Below are 12,742 nucleotides of genomic sequence, written 5' to 3'. Positions count from 1 at the left end.
CGCTTTCCTCGGTACTCGCTGAAGCGATGTGGCGTTCAAGGAAGCAACAGCAACACGCGTACGCCTGGTGATACATCTCTTCTAGATAAGACACCGGGGCAACGGTTCGGAGTAGTGTGCTTGTTGGATTTTCATGGACCAGTATCCCTGCTGCCTGGTTTCTTTTGTGAGCTTGCAGTGCCTACTATATTTCCTATTATCGGTAAGCAGATCGTCAAGTTGTGTTTCGCTACAATTCGCATGCCTGTATCGGTTACACGTAAGGTTAATTTATCGGAACATAAGGGAAGCACGTAGTTTAGGTACTTTTGTACTTATTACGACACTTGTTGCTCATTGTGTAAGGTGTGACAAAATTGCGTTATTGTGACCATTGAATATAACTGAAATGTCATCATTTTGACGGGACCAGGCGTCATTCCTTCCCGTTAGAACTGAAGAACAAAAGCAATGCGCTCCTTAAGGCTCCTACGCATGTGCGAAGCAAATAAGCAACGCCGCAAACATGAGAGTACGCCGCCGCTTACTTTAATCCCGCTGTGGAAGATGACACGAACGAAGAATAATAGCTCCAAGAATAAGGTTTCCTGGTAAAACCAAGGCGAATTAAATGACAGTACACTTAAACACCGCTGTTTAGTCATGAGCCGATATTAGTTTAGCTAGCGTTGGCTTCAAGCGCACTGCGCCAAGGACTTGCCGGTTCGCCGTAGCGATCAGGGGCCTAAGAAAACTATTTTGAGGTCAAATTTCGCGCCAGTGTCAACAAAATCACGTCACTTCTTTTTACCGAATATTGCGCCACATCCGCTTTATTTTTTGTTCCGCCGGAAGTGTTCCCTCCTCGCACAGATGGCGCTAAGCCCCATGAGCAGCTGATGAGCCGCCATTTTCTGAACGTATGGGCTTGCATGGAAGCTTCGCTACCAGTTACATTTATCTTGGGCATGCTCGCCCGACCGCGCCCGGCTCGTAGCGCTTCGATTTTTTTTTTTTTTTGGCGGTTGCGGCTTTCCGCAGTGCCTTGTTCGGCGCATGTTATTTTTGTATTTTTTGTGACGTTATCTGGACGTCCGCCGGCGCCCGTTCTAACGGGAGTTTCGCCTCCTAAATATTTCTTCTTCCGTGGCCTAAGATATGACTTGAAGGCGAAAGTCATCTTCGGCTTTTTCTTCAGTCGATGTATTGTTGCTTCCCCGCCCCCCTGCGAATGCTTTCTGGGCGTAACGTAGTTTTGCATTGTCTCCAGAATCGGAGGTACTGCAGGCTATCTACACATCAGCTGGTTTTGCATTGCCAATTTTCGCGGTTTGTGATGTCATCAGGACGTCTTAGGGTGACGTCATCTTTTGATGATTTTTTGCGTCCCTCGTGTTGACGCAGCCGACTCGGTACGCCGACGGTCAATTTTCGCGTTCGATCAGCATTCCAAGGCTTTCACCTTAAAATATTCAATCTTGTTACACCGCGCTAAAAATAACAGTAATCAGCCAAAGGGGCCAAAAGAATGGTGGGAAATAGCTCTCTTTCTTCTCTTCCTGGACACATTCGCCGATTTCCCAACTGTTTTCCAAGCTGTACTGTCGGTGTCAAATGAATCACGAACAGCTGAGCTCGTTGCCCAAGCCTTAAGAACTGTATAATGCGCGCCGTCCTGGCATCACCCTTGACAGGTACGGACACTCAATTAGGCAGCACTGCGCAATGGAAAGCATGAATCTGACTCATGAGCAGCAAACCACAAGAGCGTATCTATATCTAATCATAAGGGTGCTAACTGGACCACGCGCACCACTGCTGGCGCTTCATTTGGAGCCGACAGTAGGTGTAACTAGATTTAATGTGCATCCAACTCACCCAATCTACGCTAGTTGTCCGCAATAACCCACTCGTCGATGAAGTTACCAATTTTATTTGGCCGGCAAATGCTTTGTGTACACAGGTCCACATGAACACCATTGGGAGTGGAGTGTGAATAACTCAAGTCTGGTTACATAACGCTAACTTTTGTTGATCGCGCTTAGCTTCCAAAGCAGCGTAGACTCTCTTTAACTCGATTGGCGGGACATTTGCGCTTTCACGTAAGTTATTTCAATGCCATCCAGCCCAGTGAGCGACGCCACGGACTCAGGGGCATGGTCCTGACCGCGATGAATATGTGTATCTAAAGACACCTGAAATGTTGACGTTTTCTAACCTCCTGTAATGCTAGCAGCCGTCTAAAGAACTATCATTACAAGAAAATGCAGCTAGTAGTCGAGGAACGCCGTGCGACGCGAGGGAACTATAACGAAAATGCTGCTGTTCTAGACAGAGCCTAGCAGACGACAAAAAGCCGAATCCCCGCCTTTGCGTCACCGTAGCGTCGTTCGCTGCGCCGCCATCGGTTATTCATATATACTAGTACTCTAAAGCGTTTGCAATTTGTTCTAAACACAGCAGAATGCAGCCGCGGGCACGCTTAACGTTCCCTCTCACATATTCGCATGAATATTGGGTTGGCTATACAGGCCTTAGGTCGGTTGTACTAAAAGCCATGAATTACAAGTTATATTTTCCACTGCTCCTAGAAAGAGAGTAGCGTATTAAATCACCAACAAGTCAAAATCGCAATGTTCCATTTGGCCAAAATCACAGTCTTCTTGGGGCCTGTAGAGTTTAATTTAACTTAGCTTGGATCGGTAGTATAAATGCATACAAGTCCACCTACGGATCTGATGCAGATGAAAAAATAATAATGGTCATTGACATGCGAAACAAAATACCTCCTTTCGGTGGGTGGTCCCAAAAGAAATCCTTGTCTGTCCTTTAAGCTAGAGTATCATTAACAGAAAGAATCGATAAAAGAAGCACTATAGCTGCTCTGTGCTAAACGCTTTGTGCCATTGAGCGCATGGTCGTCGGTTTGATTCCCGAAAGCGCCGGCCAGATTTAAATCTAGGATATATGCAAAGAATAGAGCACAATTTTCATTCAACAAGAAATTAGGCTCAGTATGGAAACATTTCATGTACTTCGTATTGCTGCGGAGAATTCTAATACACTACGTCACCCGTAACGCTAGTATTGCTCTGGTAGGGAGGTACTGTAATCAGTTGATGAATGAGTCAACCAAGTGACAAATTCATTGGCAATTTCAGGAGGCCTTATTAACCCTAAACAAATTTTAGCATCAATTGCAGGCTTGGAATTATTTTGTCGAATGCGAAATTTCGCGTGCAGCATCGTCCACTCTTGGGGTGAACTCGGCCCATCGTGGCTACGATCCGAGGAGCGCCAGTGCACCCGTTGCGGCGGCGTAGGAGCACAGGGACGTGCCGTCCTTGCTTTATTTCAGAGCAAAGCAAGGGCGGCACCGCCGCTCGAGCATATTAGCAGACGACGCGAAGCATCTTCTGCGACTGCGCCGCTTCACTTCGATGCGCGGCCGCGCCGCATGCACTGGCTCTCCGCTCTGCGCGGCCACGCTAAGCCGTGTTTACCCTAAGGGTGGACGAGCCTATACATCGTAGACACGTTAGCACTGCTTTCGTCACATTATGCGCACACCTTTCAACGCAACAGCAACTCGATAGTCGTGATTCGTGTTGTCTTCGATTCACTTCTTTTCCTTGACCTTCTTTGATCGAATGACGACTACAATGTAAGCGCCCACCATGGCATTTTGTTGTACCACTTAACTTCATTAATCTATAACCACATTGCGGAAGCAGCCACTACTGGCCCTTGCGGCATTAAACGCTCTACATCATCATCATGAACTTGCAGTAAACGAATGGTGTGTGCGTCGATCTCCTCCTCGCGAACGCAGGATCCGAGTCTTCTTAGAGGCACACTGCGGCTCAATCTCGACCCGACGAACTCGTACTCTGACGAGCAGATCTGGAAAGTGCTGGGTCAGGCCCACTTGGTCAATATGGTGTCAAGCCACTCCAAGAGACTCCTTCTGGAAACGGGCGACGGTGGTTCCAACCTCAGGTGAGCGATGGAGCACACCCTCTCCCTTTGTTATGTGCTCTAGCCCCAGCTAGGAAGCCTGAATAAGAACTATGATGGAGATGTGTTTAACATGGGAGAGCACATCGTAGCGTAACCCACGCAATTAGTAAGCATTGAGCGGTGTTATCCTGGTCTCGCGCATTTATCTCCATACAACTCAGTGGCTCTCGGGAGAACGGGCAAGGCCCGGCTCTTTTTGACTAAATTATGGCAGCTCTAGGCTAGCGTTCCTGTATGTTGGCTGAAAATTGGATGATTACCGTTGCCTAAGTTGTCGGTAATCTTGATAGTATTGGTAATACGTTGGCATAACACCAATATTTTCAATGATTGAATTTCGTAGCAATTGTACAGGCAGTAGCATATGTTGTGGCCGCAACAGTGGAAGAGTCCGTATGCACTTGCACATACGTAACTATTTGAGTTGCTTGTGCTCTTATCTTTTGTTACAACGATTACTGCGAGGGTAGTTTAAATGTTTTGGAATCTCCAGGAGCCCTTGATGTTTGCTACTCTAATACGCTGCTCTGCTTGCACCGCAAACTCGTCTTGTTTATAAAACAATGCTTTCAAGCTAAAGAGAGTAAGAGCATTAAAAAATCACAGCATATCCACGGAGTGAATGATGATGAGTGGGCGAAGCTGCGGAGGTTCATCGGTAAACCGTGAATCTTCCGTGAATTCTGCCCAGTACATCATCACCGACGTGAGATCGGGCGCGTTTATACTAAAGGTTCGATGAGTTATGACGACTTGCAGCTCACTTTAATTTTACATGTACGTTGTGAATTTTCATTGTTTAGAAAACCATTGCTTTAGAAAACATCTGACGTCTTTCGTTAAGCAGTTGGCGTCTTTTCGTTTTGCTTTAGAAACATCTGGTGTTCTTTCGTTTTGCTTTTACAAAACATCTGGCGTCTTTCGTTGGTTTATTTCATCAATCAACGGCGTTTTGAACAAAATTTTTATTGTTTAATCACGCACAGGAGAAATCTCACCAGGCACTACCTTGGAGGTAAACAATGGCTGCTAATGGGAATGAGAGACAGAAGAAGTCGGCTTTTAGCTAACACTTACACTTCTACTTCTACTAACGTTTCCTACTGGACCATGCCAATGGCTGCTAATGGGGAATGAGAGACAGAAGAATTCGGCTTTTAGTTAACGCGCACGCTGCGAATTTTTTATTGTTCAACAACGCACAGGAAAAATCTCCCACCGGCACCACCTTGGAGGTCAAAGCGTAAGACTGGTTACGCACTACGACTACGACTACGACTACGAGGGACGAACGGGTGCCGCCTTAAGGAGCTTCGCCCCTAAAATTAGTACGAAGGACGATTTTGAATCAATGCGTGTTAATTCCACCTTAGTCCAAGTCGAGACGTAGAAACCTGTATGGGCAGGGCATGTAATGAGCAGACAAGATAACCAATGGTCATTAGGGGTAACAGGCTGGATACCAAGGGAGCGGAAGTGCGGCAGGCGGCGGCAGATATATTAGTGTACAGATGAGATGAAAAAGTTTGCAGGCATAATTTGGTCGCAGTTAGCGGGGGGCAGGGTTAATTGGAGGAATATCATAGAGCTCTTTCTCCGACGAAGCCAGGAGGATGACGATGATAAGGCTTTTTATTGTGCTTGCCGAATATGCCTTAAAAACTTCGCCAAAAACATTTTTCGATGCCAGAGGTAAGAACTTGAAATTGGGCATTATGAAAAAAATAAAATTTATAAGCCGTGTAAAGAGGGGGATAGCTAACTTTTTTACTAATAATTTACACTTGTAGAAATGCTTCGCGCGTCATGGCTTTTTTCTAGTCTGGCCATTATTTCTCACAGGGCGAGCGGGGAACGCGTTGCGACAGCCAGGCGAGCGTTCGAGACGTATTTTAACACGAACGTGTTTTATGCCGGGGTCCACCAAGACTTTCATGACGTATTTCTGTCACGGAAGTACGTCAGCAAAATGAACGCCATCAGCGGGCGAAGAAAAAAAAAACTTAAGAAAAAGTTCCCTTGACGGGATTTGAACCCATGACCTCTCGATCCGCGTGCGACGATGGCTGGCGGGCGTTTAGCCCACTGAGCTACCGCCGAACCCATTACAGAGGCGACATGAACGCGCCTTTTATCTTTCACACTTGCCTCTCGCGGTATTCTTGGATGGATGGATGCTATGAGCGTCTCCTTTATAACGGGCGGGTGAGATCTATGCCAACAGGCTCGAAAAAAGAAACAAAAAAAAATTCGGCAGATCCCACGTACCGTGGGAGTCGATGTTATGCGAAGCATGCGGTGGGTAGGTGACTGTGGCGTAACATTTTAAATGCGAAGCATTTCTTAGCGAACCTCTGGCACTTTGAGAGTATCTATCTATCTATCTATCTATCTATCTATCTATCTATCTATCTATCTATCTATCTATCTATCTATCTAGCCGCCTACGTCTGGGTGCTCTCATGATCGCCTCCTTAACTTGGTGCAGACCAAAATTTGCATGGGAGAGTAACAGGACTTGACGAATATGATTGCCCGGTCATTACATGAATAACGTGAAAATCCTGTCGCGTACGTCGTCAAGCCCTTTCCACTAGACACCTGTGGCACATACCCGTTTACCACGGGCCGCGGTGTACGGGTATGTGCCACGGTGATTGACAGTTTATATCTACCCAGGAACGGCGAGAACAGACATTGGTAACTTAAATGCTAGAGCGTTAAGGAAAACCAACATCGGCAGCATTGACTCAACGAATGGAAAAAATGAAAATTAAGATCCCAGCAGGAATCGAACCCGAGAATTCTGTGTGGCAATCAGGTATTCTACCACTGAGCAACGCCAGGTCTATAAACTGGTTTGGAAAAACAGCCTACGCAGGCGTAATAACGGTGCAACGCCAATTGTGGTTGTGGTGCTGGCTATCAAACTTTACAAGAAAGCAAAAAACACTACATGATACTTCTACGATGTGTACTCCTACGATACAGACGTCATATCAGATTAACGTCTGTAGTTCCAGTGTTGGCTCCGCTTTTATAGCAGTTTAATGAACCTTATGTTTTATTTCTATGATTCAGCAAGCTATACTGAAGCATTGCTCGACCCCGGAGGAATACATTAATGAAAGTTACTAATGATATCCACATCACCGCAGCGTAAGGCGCACTTCGTCCGCCAGAACGACGCAGTGTCCTCTTCATTTCTTACGAGTCTGGGCGATGGCCTCATGCTGACCGAGGAAGATGCCCGATTGATTGACAGCCGCTTTGTAGACTAGGCTACGTAGGCCACATACGCCCAGATAGTCTACGAATACGACAAACACCATCCACTGATGTTGGTCTACGTAGCACTATCCAGGGCTACCAGCCTCGACAGCCTATACCTCACCAATGCGAAGGGTGGCTTCAGTTTCCGACATTTCACCGGCTCTGTCGACAGACAATTTGTCGACGAAATGACCGAGGCATCCACGAATTCCAACAGCTCTATTATACCACACACTTCACTACACATGGACCCCTCGTCACCACGATCACGACCGGATCATATAACAATCATGACCAGCTGCTGGTGTGCATTGATCACGGTGATGATGCCCTTGTTCAAGAACTGTCAAGAACTTCTTGCACACATACACACGGGTTCGTCAAATGTGCATGCGTTCTCGGGACACGCATAAGCACTACATATCAGCTTACCGCTTCTGGTGTTGGCAATACCCACGTTGCCATTGGCAGCGTTACCCACCGTAAACAACTGGTTATATAACATATGCGGCTCTTCAGCATATATGTATGTGTGAGTATAAAATTTATACAAATATTCAGCGTCATTTTGTAGCGTGTCGCTAGATGAAAAATGTTACGCCACAGTCACCTACCCACCGCATGCTTCGCATAACATCGACTCCCACGGTACGTGGGATCTGCCGAATTTTTTCATTTAGCGACACGCTACAAAATGACGCTGAAGATTTGTATAAATTTTATACTCACACATACATATATGCTGAAGAGCCGCATATGTGTTATATAACCAGTTGTTTACGGTGGGTAACGCTGCCAATGGCAACGTGGGTATTGCCAACACCAGAAGCGGTAAGCTGATATGTAGTGCTTATGCGTGTCCCGAGAACGCATGCACATTTGACGAACCCGTGTGTATGTGTGCAAGAAGTTCTTGACAGTTCTTGAACAAGGGCATCATCACCGTGATCAGTGCACACCAGCAGCTGGTCATGATTGTTATATGATCCGGTCGTGATCGTGGTGACGAGGGGTCCATGTGTAGTGAAGTGTGTGGTATAATAGAGCTGTTGGAATTCGTGGATGCCTCGGTCATTTCGTCGACAAATTGTCTGTCGACAGAGCCGGTGAAATGTCGGAAACTGAAGCCACCCTTCGTGTTGGTGAGGTATAGGCTGTCGAGGCTGGTAGCCCTGGATAGTGCTACGTAGACCAACATCAGTGGATGGTGTTTGTCGTATTCGTAGACTATCTGGGCGTATGTGGCCTACGTAGCCTAGTCTACAAAGCGGCTGTCAATCAATCGGGCATCTTCCTCGGTCAGCATGAGGCCATCGCCCAGACTCGTAAGAAATGAAGAGGACACTGCGTCGTTCTGGCGGACGAAGTGCGCCTTACGCTGCGGTGATGTGGATATCATTAGTAACTTTCATTAATGTATTCCTCCGGGGTCGAGCAATGCTTCAGTATAGCTTGCTGAATCATAGAAATAAAACATAAGGTTCATTAAACTGCTATAAAAGCGGAGCCAACACTGGAACTACAGACGTTAATCTGATATGACGTCTGTATCGTAGGAGTACACATCGTAGAAGTATCATGTAGTGTTTTTTGCTTTCTTGTAAAATTTGATAGCCAGCACCACAACCACAATTGGCGTTGCACCGTTATTACGTCTGCGTAGGCTGTTTTTCCAAACCAGTTTATAGACCTGGCGTTGCTCAGTGGTAGAATACCTGATTGCCACGCAGAATTCTTGGGTTCGATTCCTGCTGGGATCTTAATTTTTATTTTTTCCATTCGTTGAGTCAATGCTCCCGATGTTGGTTTTCCTTAACGCTCTAGCATTTAAGTTACCATGTCTGTTCTCGCCGTTCCTGGGTAGATATAAACTGTCAATCACCGTGGCACATACCCGTACACCGCGGCCCGTGGTAAACGGGTATGTGCCACAGGTGTCTAGTGGAAAGGGCTTGACGACGTACGCGACAGGATTTTCACGTTATTCATGTAATGACCGGGCAATTATATTCGTCAAGTCCTGTTACCCTCCCATGCAAATTTTGGTCTACACCAAGTTAAGGAGGCGATCATGAGAGCACCCAGACGTAGGCGGCTAGATAGATAGATAGATAGATAGATAGATAGATAGATAGATAGATAGATAGATAGATAGATAGATAGATAGATAGAAACTCTCAAAGTGCCAGAGGTTCGCTAAGAAATGCTTCGCATTTAAAAAGACGCGCCGTTGCAATGACCGTCCCAATCGGCACTTTTCCAATACCCGTTTAAATTCGTCAACGCTTTAACACACCGTGATGTGGCAGCTTTAGCGCAAGCCTTCCCTCATAGCATCCATCCATATCGACAAATAGCTCTCCGACGCTCGCCTGGCTGTCGCACCGCGTTCCCCGCTTGCCCTGAGAGAAGTAACGGCCAAGCTACAGGGAAGACACGACGCGCGTAGCGTTTCTCTTCGCATTTCACGACGCTTTTAAAGAGTGCATATAGAGCATTAGTGCTTATTATGTGTTTGTTGATGCCATCTTTGCGCGGGATTCACCATATACGGTGTCTACGTATATGTTAAGAACTTCAGCTACCGCAAGGGTTAAATGATGATCATGGGCGTTTGTCGTCGGTACGGAGATGTGCCACTAGGCGTCAACGTGAGTGTGATGCGTCCACATCAAGCGATGCTATATATCTGCCAAACAACAGTAGACATTGTACAAGCTATCATATAAAAATGCGCTATAAATAATAAACCACTTCCGTGACGACACGTTTCACTTTTCTGTTAAACCGATTCCTAAGAAGGAGGGATCAACCATAATTTTTTTGTGGATATGGATGGATGGTTTGAGGGAGGCTTGGGCTACAGCCACCACCTCGCGGTGTGTTAATGCATTGCCGAAATTACACTTCTCTGGGAAACGCGCCGAATGGGACGGTCGTAGCAACGGCGCTTTTTTTGCGATCTTGGTGACACGCATGTCAGGGCCCGGTATAAAGGCGACGTTCATAGCATCCATCCAGTCATCCAACAGCGCTGTGAGAGGAAAGTGTGAAAGAAAAAAGGCGCGTTCATGCAGCCTCCGTTGTGTGTTTGGCGGTAGCTGAGTGGGCTAAACGCAGGCCAGGTACCAGGAGGTCATGGGTTCGACTCCTATCAACAGAACTTTTTCTTATACTTTTTGTTTCTTTGCCATTTAGTGGCATTCATTTTCTTGACGTATTTCCGTCGCGGAAATATGTCATGAAGGTCTTTGGTGGACCCTGGCATAAAACACTTTCGTGTTAAAATATGTCACCAGTTCTATTATATACTTACGTATTACCGTTCGAATTGTATAATGTTACTGTTTGCCGTTTCGTTTCGTTGTTTCAATTTGTGCAACCAAGACTTTGCGTATGTACGAGCACGTTGTTTACTTTTTTTCACTTTGCATTTGCCTTGATCGCTCTTTGTAAAACAAAACAAAATGTCCCCCCTTGCACTCAATGTTCCCACGTGGAACATGTGAGGTACTTGTATGAATAAATAAATGTGTGAAATTCACGCGAATAAATACTAAGGGGCTCTATATCACATTCCAAGCGAGAAAATGAAGTAATATGTTGTTCTGTGCGAGTTTCCGTAAATAATTCTAATTAGCCCGTAAATAAATATTTAATGATTCTGGAGTCAGTGATGTTCCGTTTTTGCACAAAGAGAGCCAAATCGTGTGCTCAAAAGGCATACGCAGTTTTTTAGATGCGAAGCGCCTTATAGCGGAGTTGAAACCAGTGGTGGTGGTGTGCGGCGTGACCACCCTTACTGCGCATGCGCAAACCTTCTCCACTCACCTCCTCTCTACTCCCCCTCCCGGCTCCCTCTCACCCATTTCCCCTCCCCCTCTGAAACACGGGCTCGACATGCCGAAATTCTCTCCAGCACAACGCCGCGATGAGCGCCAGCGCATGCGCGTCCCCTCTCCCTCTCTCCCCTCTCCTATGCTGCCGCCCTCTTGCGCGCCTGTCGACCGCGTTCCCCGATCGCCCTGTGAGAGTGAACGGCCAGGCTAGAGGGAAGACACGACGCGCGTAGCGTTCCTCTTCGCGTTCCAGGACGCGAGGTCGGTAGCATGCCCTGCGTACGACAACGGAACACGATCGTGCAAGTGCTCCTGCTTCGCATTGCCTCATGGTCCCCTTTAGTGGGAGACGGTGTAAACTTTTTCACTTGTGTTCATTTACAGCAAACAAAAAATACTTTGACGTTGTTGTTGGAACGTGGCACGTCGACCGAGCTGTCGAACATCGTAGTGATTTCACTACAGCGGTCGCCTGCAGCTATACGCAGCCCGTTGGGCTTAGGAAAAGACACAGTAGTATGCAGAAGGTTCAGTTCATCGTATGCGCAATGTGTCTTGTCCTTTAAAAGAGCATGGCACTGAGCTTGTTGATGTGGCTTCATGACTCTATAAATAACGCTATAAACGACGACACGGAAAGAACAGACAGGACTAGCGCGTGGTCCTGTCTGTTCTTTCTGTGTCGTCGTTTCTCGCGCTGTTTCGCAGTTATCTTGTCCTGTCTTGGCCACTAGTCCAAAGAACTGGCAATAAGAACTTGCCTCCACGTATATGAACGTTGCTCCTCAAGAGGTTAAATCATCGCTACTTCAAGGTGTCTCCAACATGTGCGTGAGCATTTTGGTTTTGTGCATTTATCTGCTTCTATTCCAAAACCATACAACTGCTCCTCGGTTTTATCGAACCTCATGCAGCGTGGGCCAGAGACAGCTGGTGTGCTTGGCGAGGGCCCTGCTGCGGAATACCCGGTTGTTGCTGCTGGACGAGGCGACCTCGCAGATGGACGGCGACACGGACAGCCTCATCCAGAAGACGCTCAGGGACAGCTTCGCCAAGTGCACACTGTTCACCATCGCTCACCGACTGCACACAGTTCTCGACTACGACAAGTGGGTGATCGCACGAGTGTCACTGATATAAGTGGGTCATCCAGGATAGACTATCTGAGATAGAGGTTGAAGCAAAGTAGAATGCTATCGCTGTTACATTATAGGTAATGGTAAATGAATGGAAAGCGGAGTGTTGTGTTGCAGGGATAGCTTGGAAGCGTGCTGGTGTTCGTAAGGCATATGTACTTATGTTTCAAAGTCTGTCTATCACTTCTCAAGTCTTAGACCCTTTGAGATGTCCATCGACCGCCACGGGGTTTACGCCACGGGTTACGGCGTGCACTGATGAACACGGGGGATGCGGGCTCGATTTCCAGTCGCCTCGGTCGATTTCATACGGATGCGAAATTAGAAAAAAGGCCGTTTAGTTTGATTTAGGTGAAGGTTATACGAGGTCTAAATTCATCAGGCGTCTCACACCTATAGCATAACTGAAAGCGTATCGTTGTTTTCGGTCATCACCTGCCTGAAAATTATATTGCGTTTTTGCAGAGGTTGTCCCCGAGTTTAATTTATCTATTT

At 46.7% G+C, this 12,742-nt stretch overlaps 1 protein-coding gene across 1 annotated transcript in view; it reads left to right on the top strand.

Moving 5' to 3' along the window:
- The window catches only part of LOC119372544 (ATP-binding cassette sub-family C member 3), a 172,193-nt gene that overhangs the window by 159,176 nt on the left and 275 nt on the right, over window positions 1–12,742 (top strand). Inside the window, exons 25-26 of the mRNA XM_037643025.2 lie at window positions 3,812–3,978; window positions 12,026–12,220. Coding sequence (XP_037498953.1) covers window positions 3,812–3,978; window positions 12,026–12,220 — 362 coding nt within the window. The remainder of the gene's footprint in view (window positions 1–3,811; window positions 3,979–12,025; window positions 12,221–12,742) is intronic.

Source organism: Rhipicephalus sanguineus, chromosome 10, assembly GCF_013339695.2.
Source record: "Rhipicephalus sanguineus isolate Rsan-2018 chromosome 10, BIME_Rsan_1.4, whole genome shotgun sequence".
Taxonomy (NCBI): domain Eukaryota; kingdom Metazoa; phylum Arthropoda; class Arachnida; order Ixodida; family Ixodidae; genus Rhipicephalus; species Rhipicephalus sanguineus.
The sequence above is the reverse complement of the archived record's forward strand: the minus strand, read 5'-3'. Positions and strand labels throughout refer to the sequence as shown.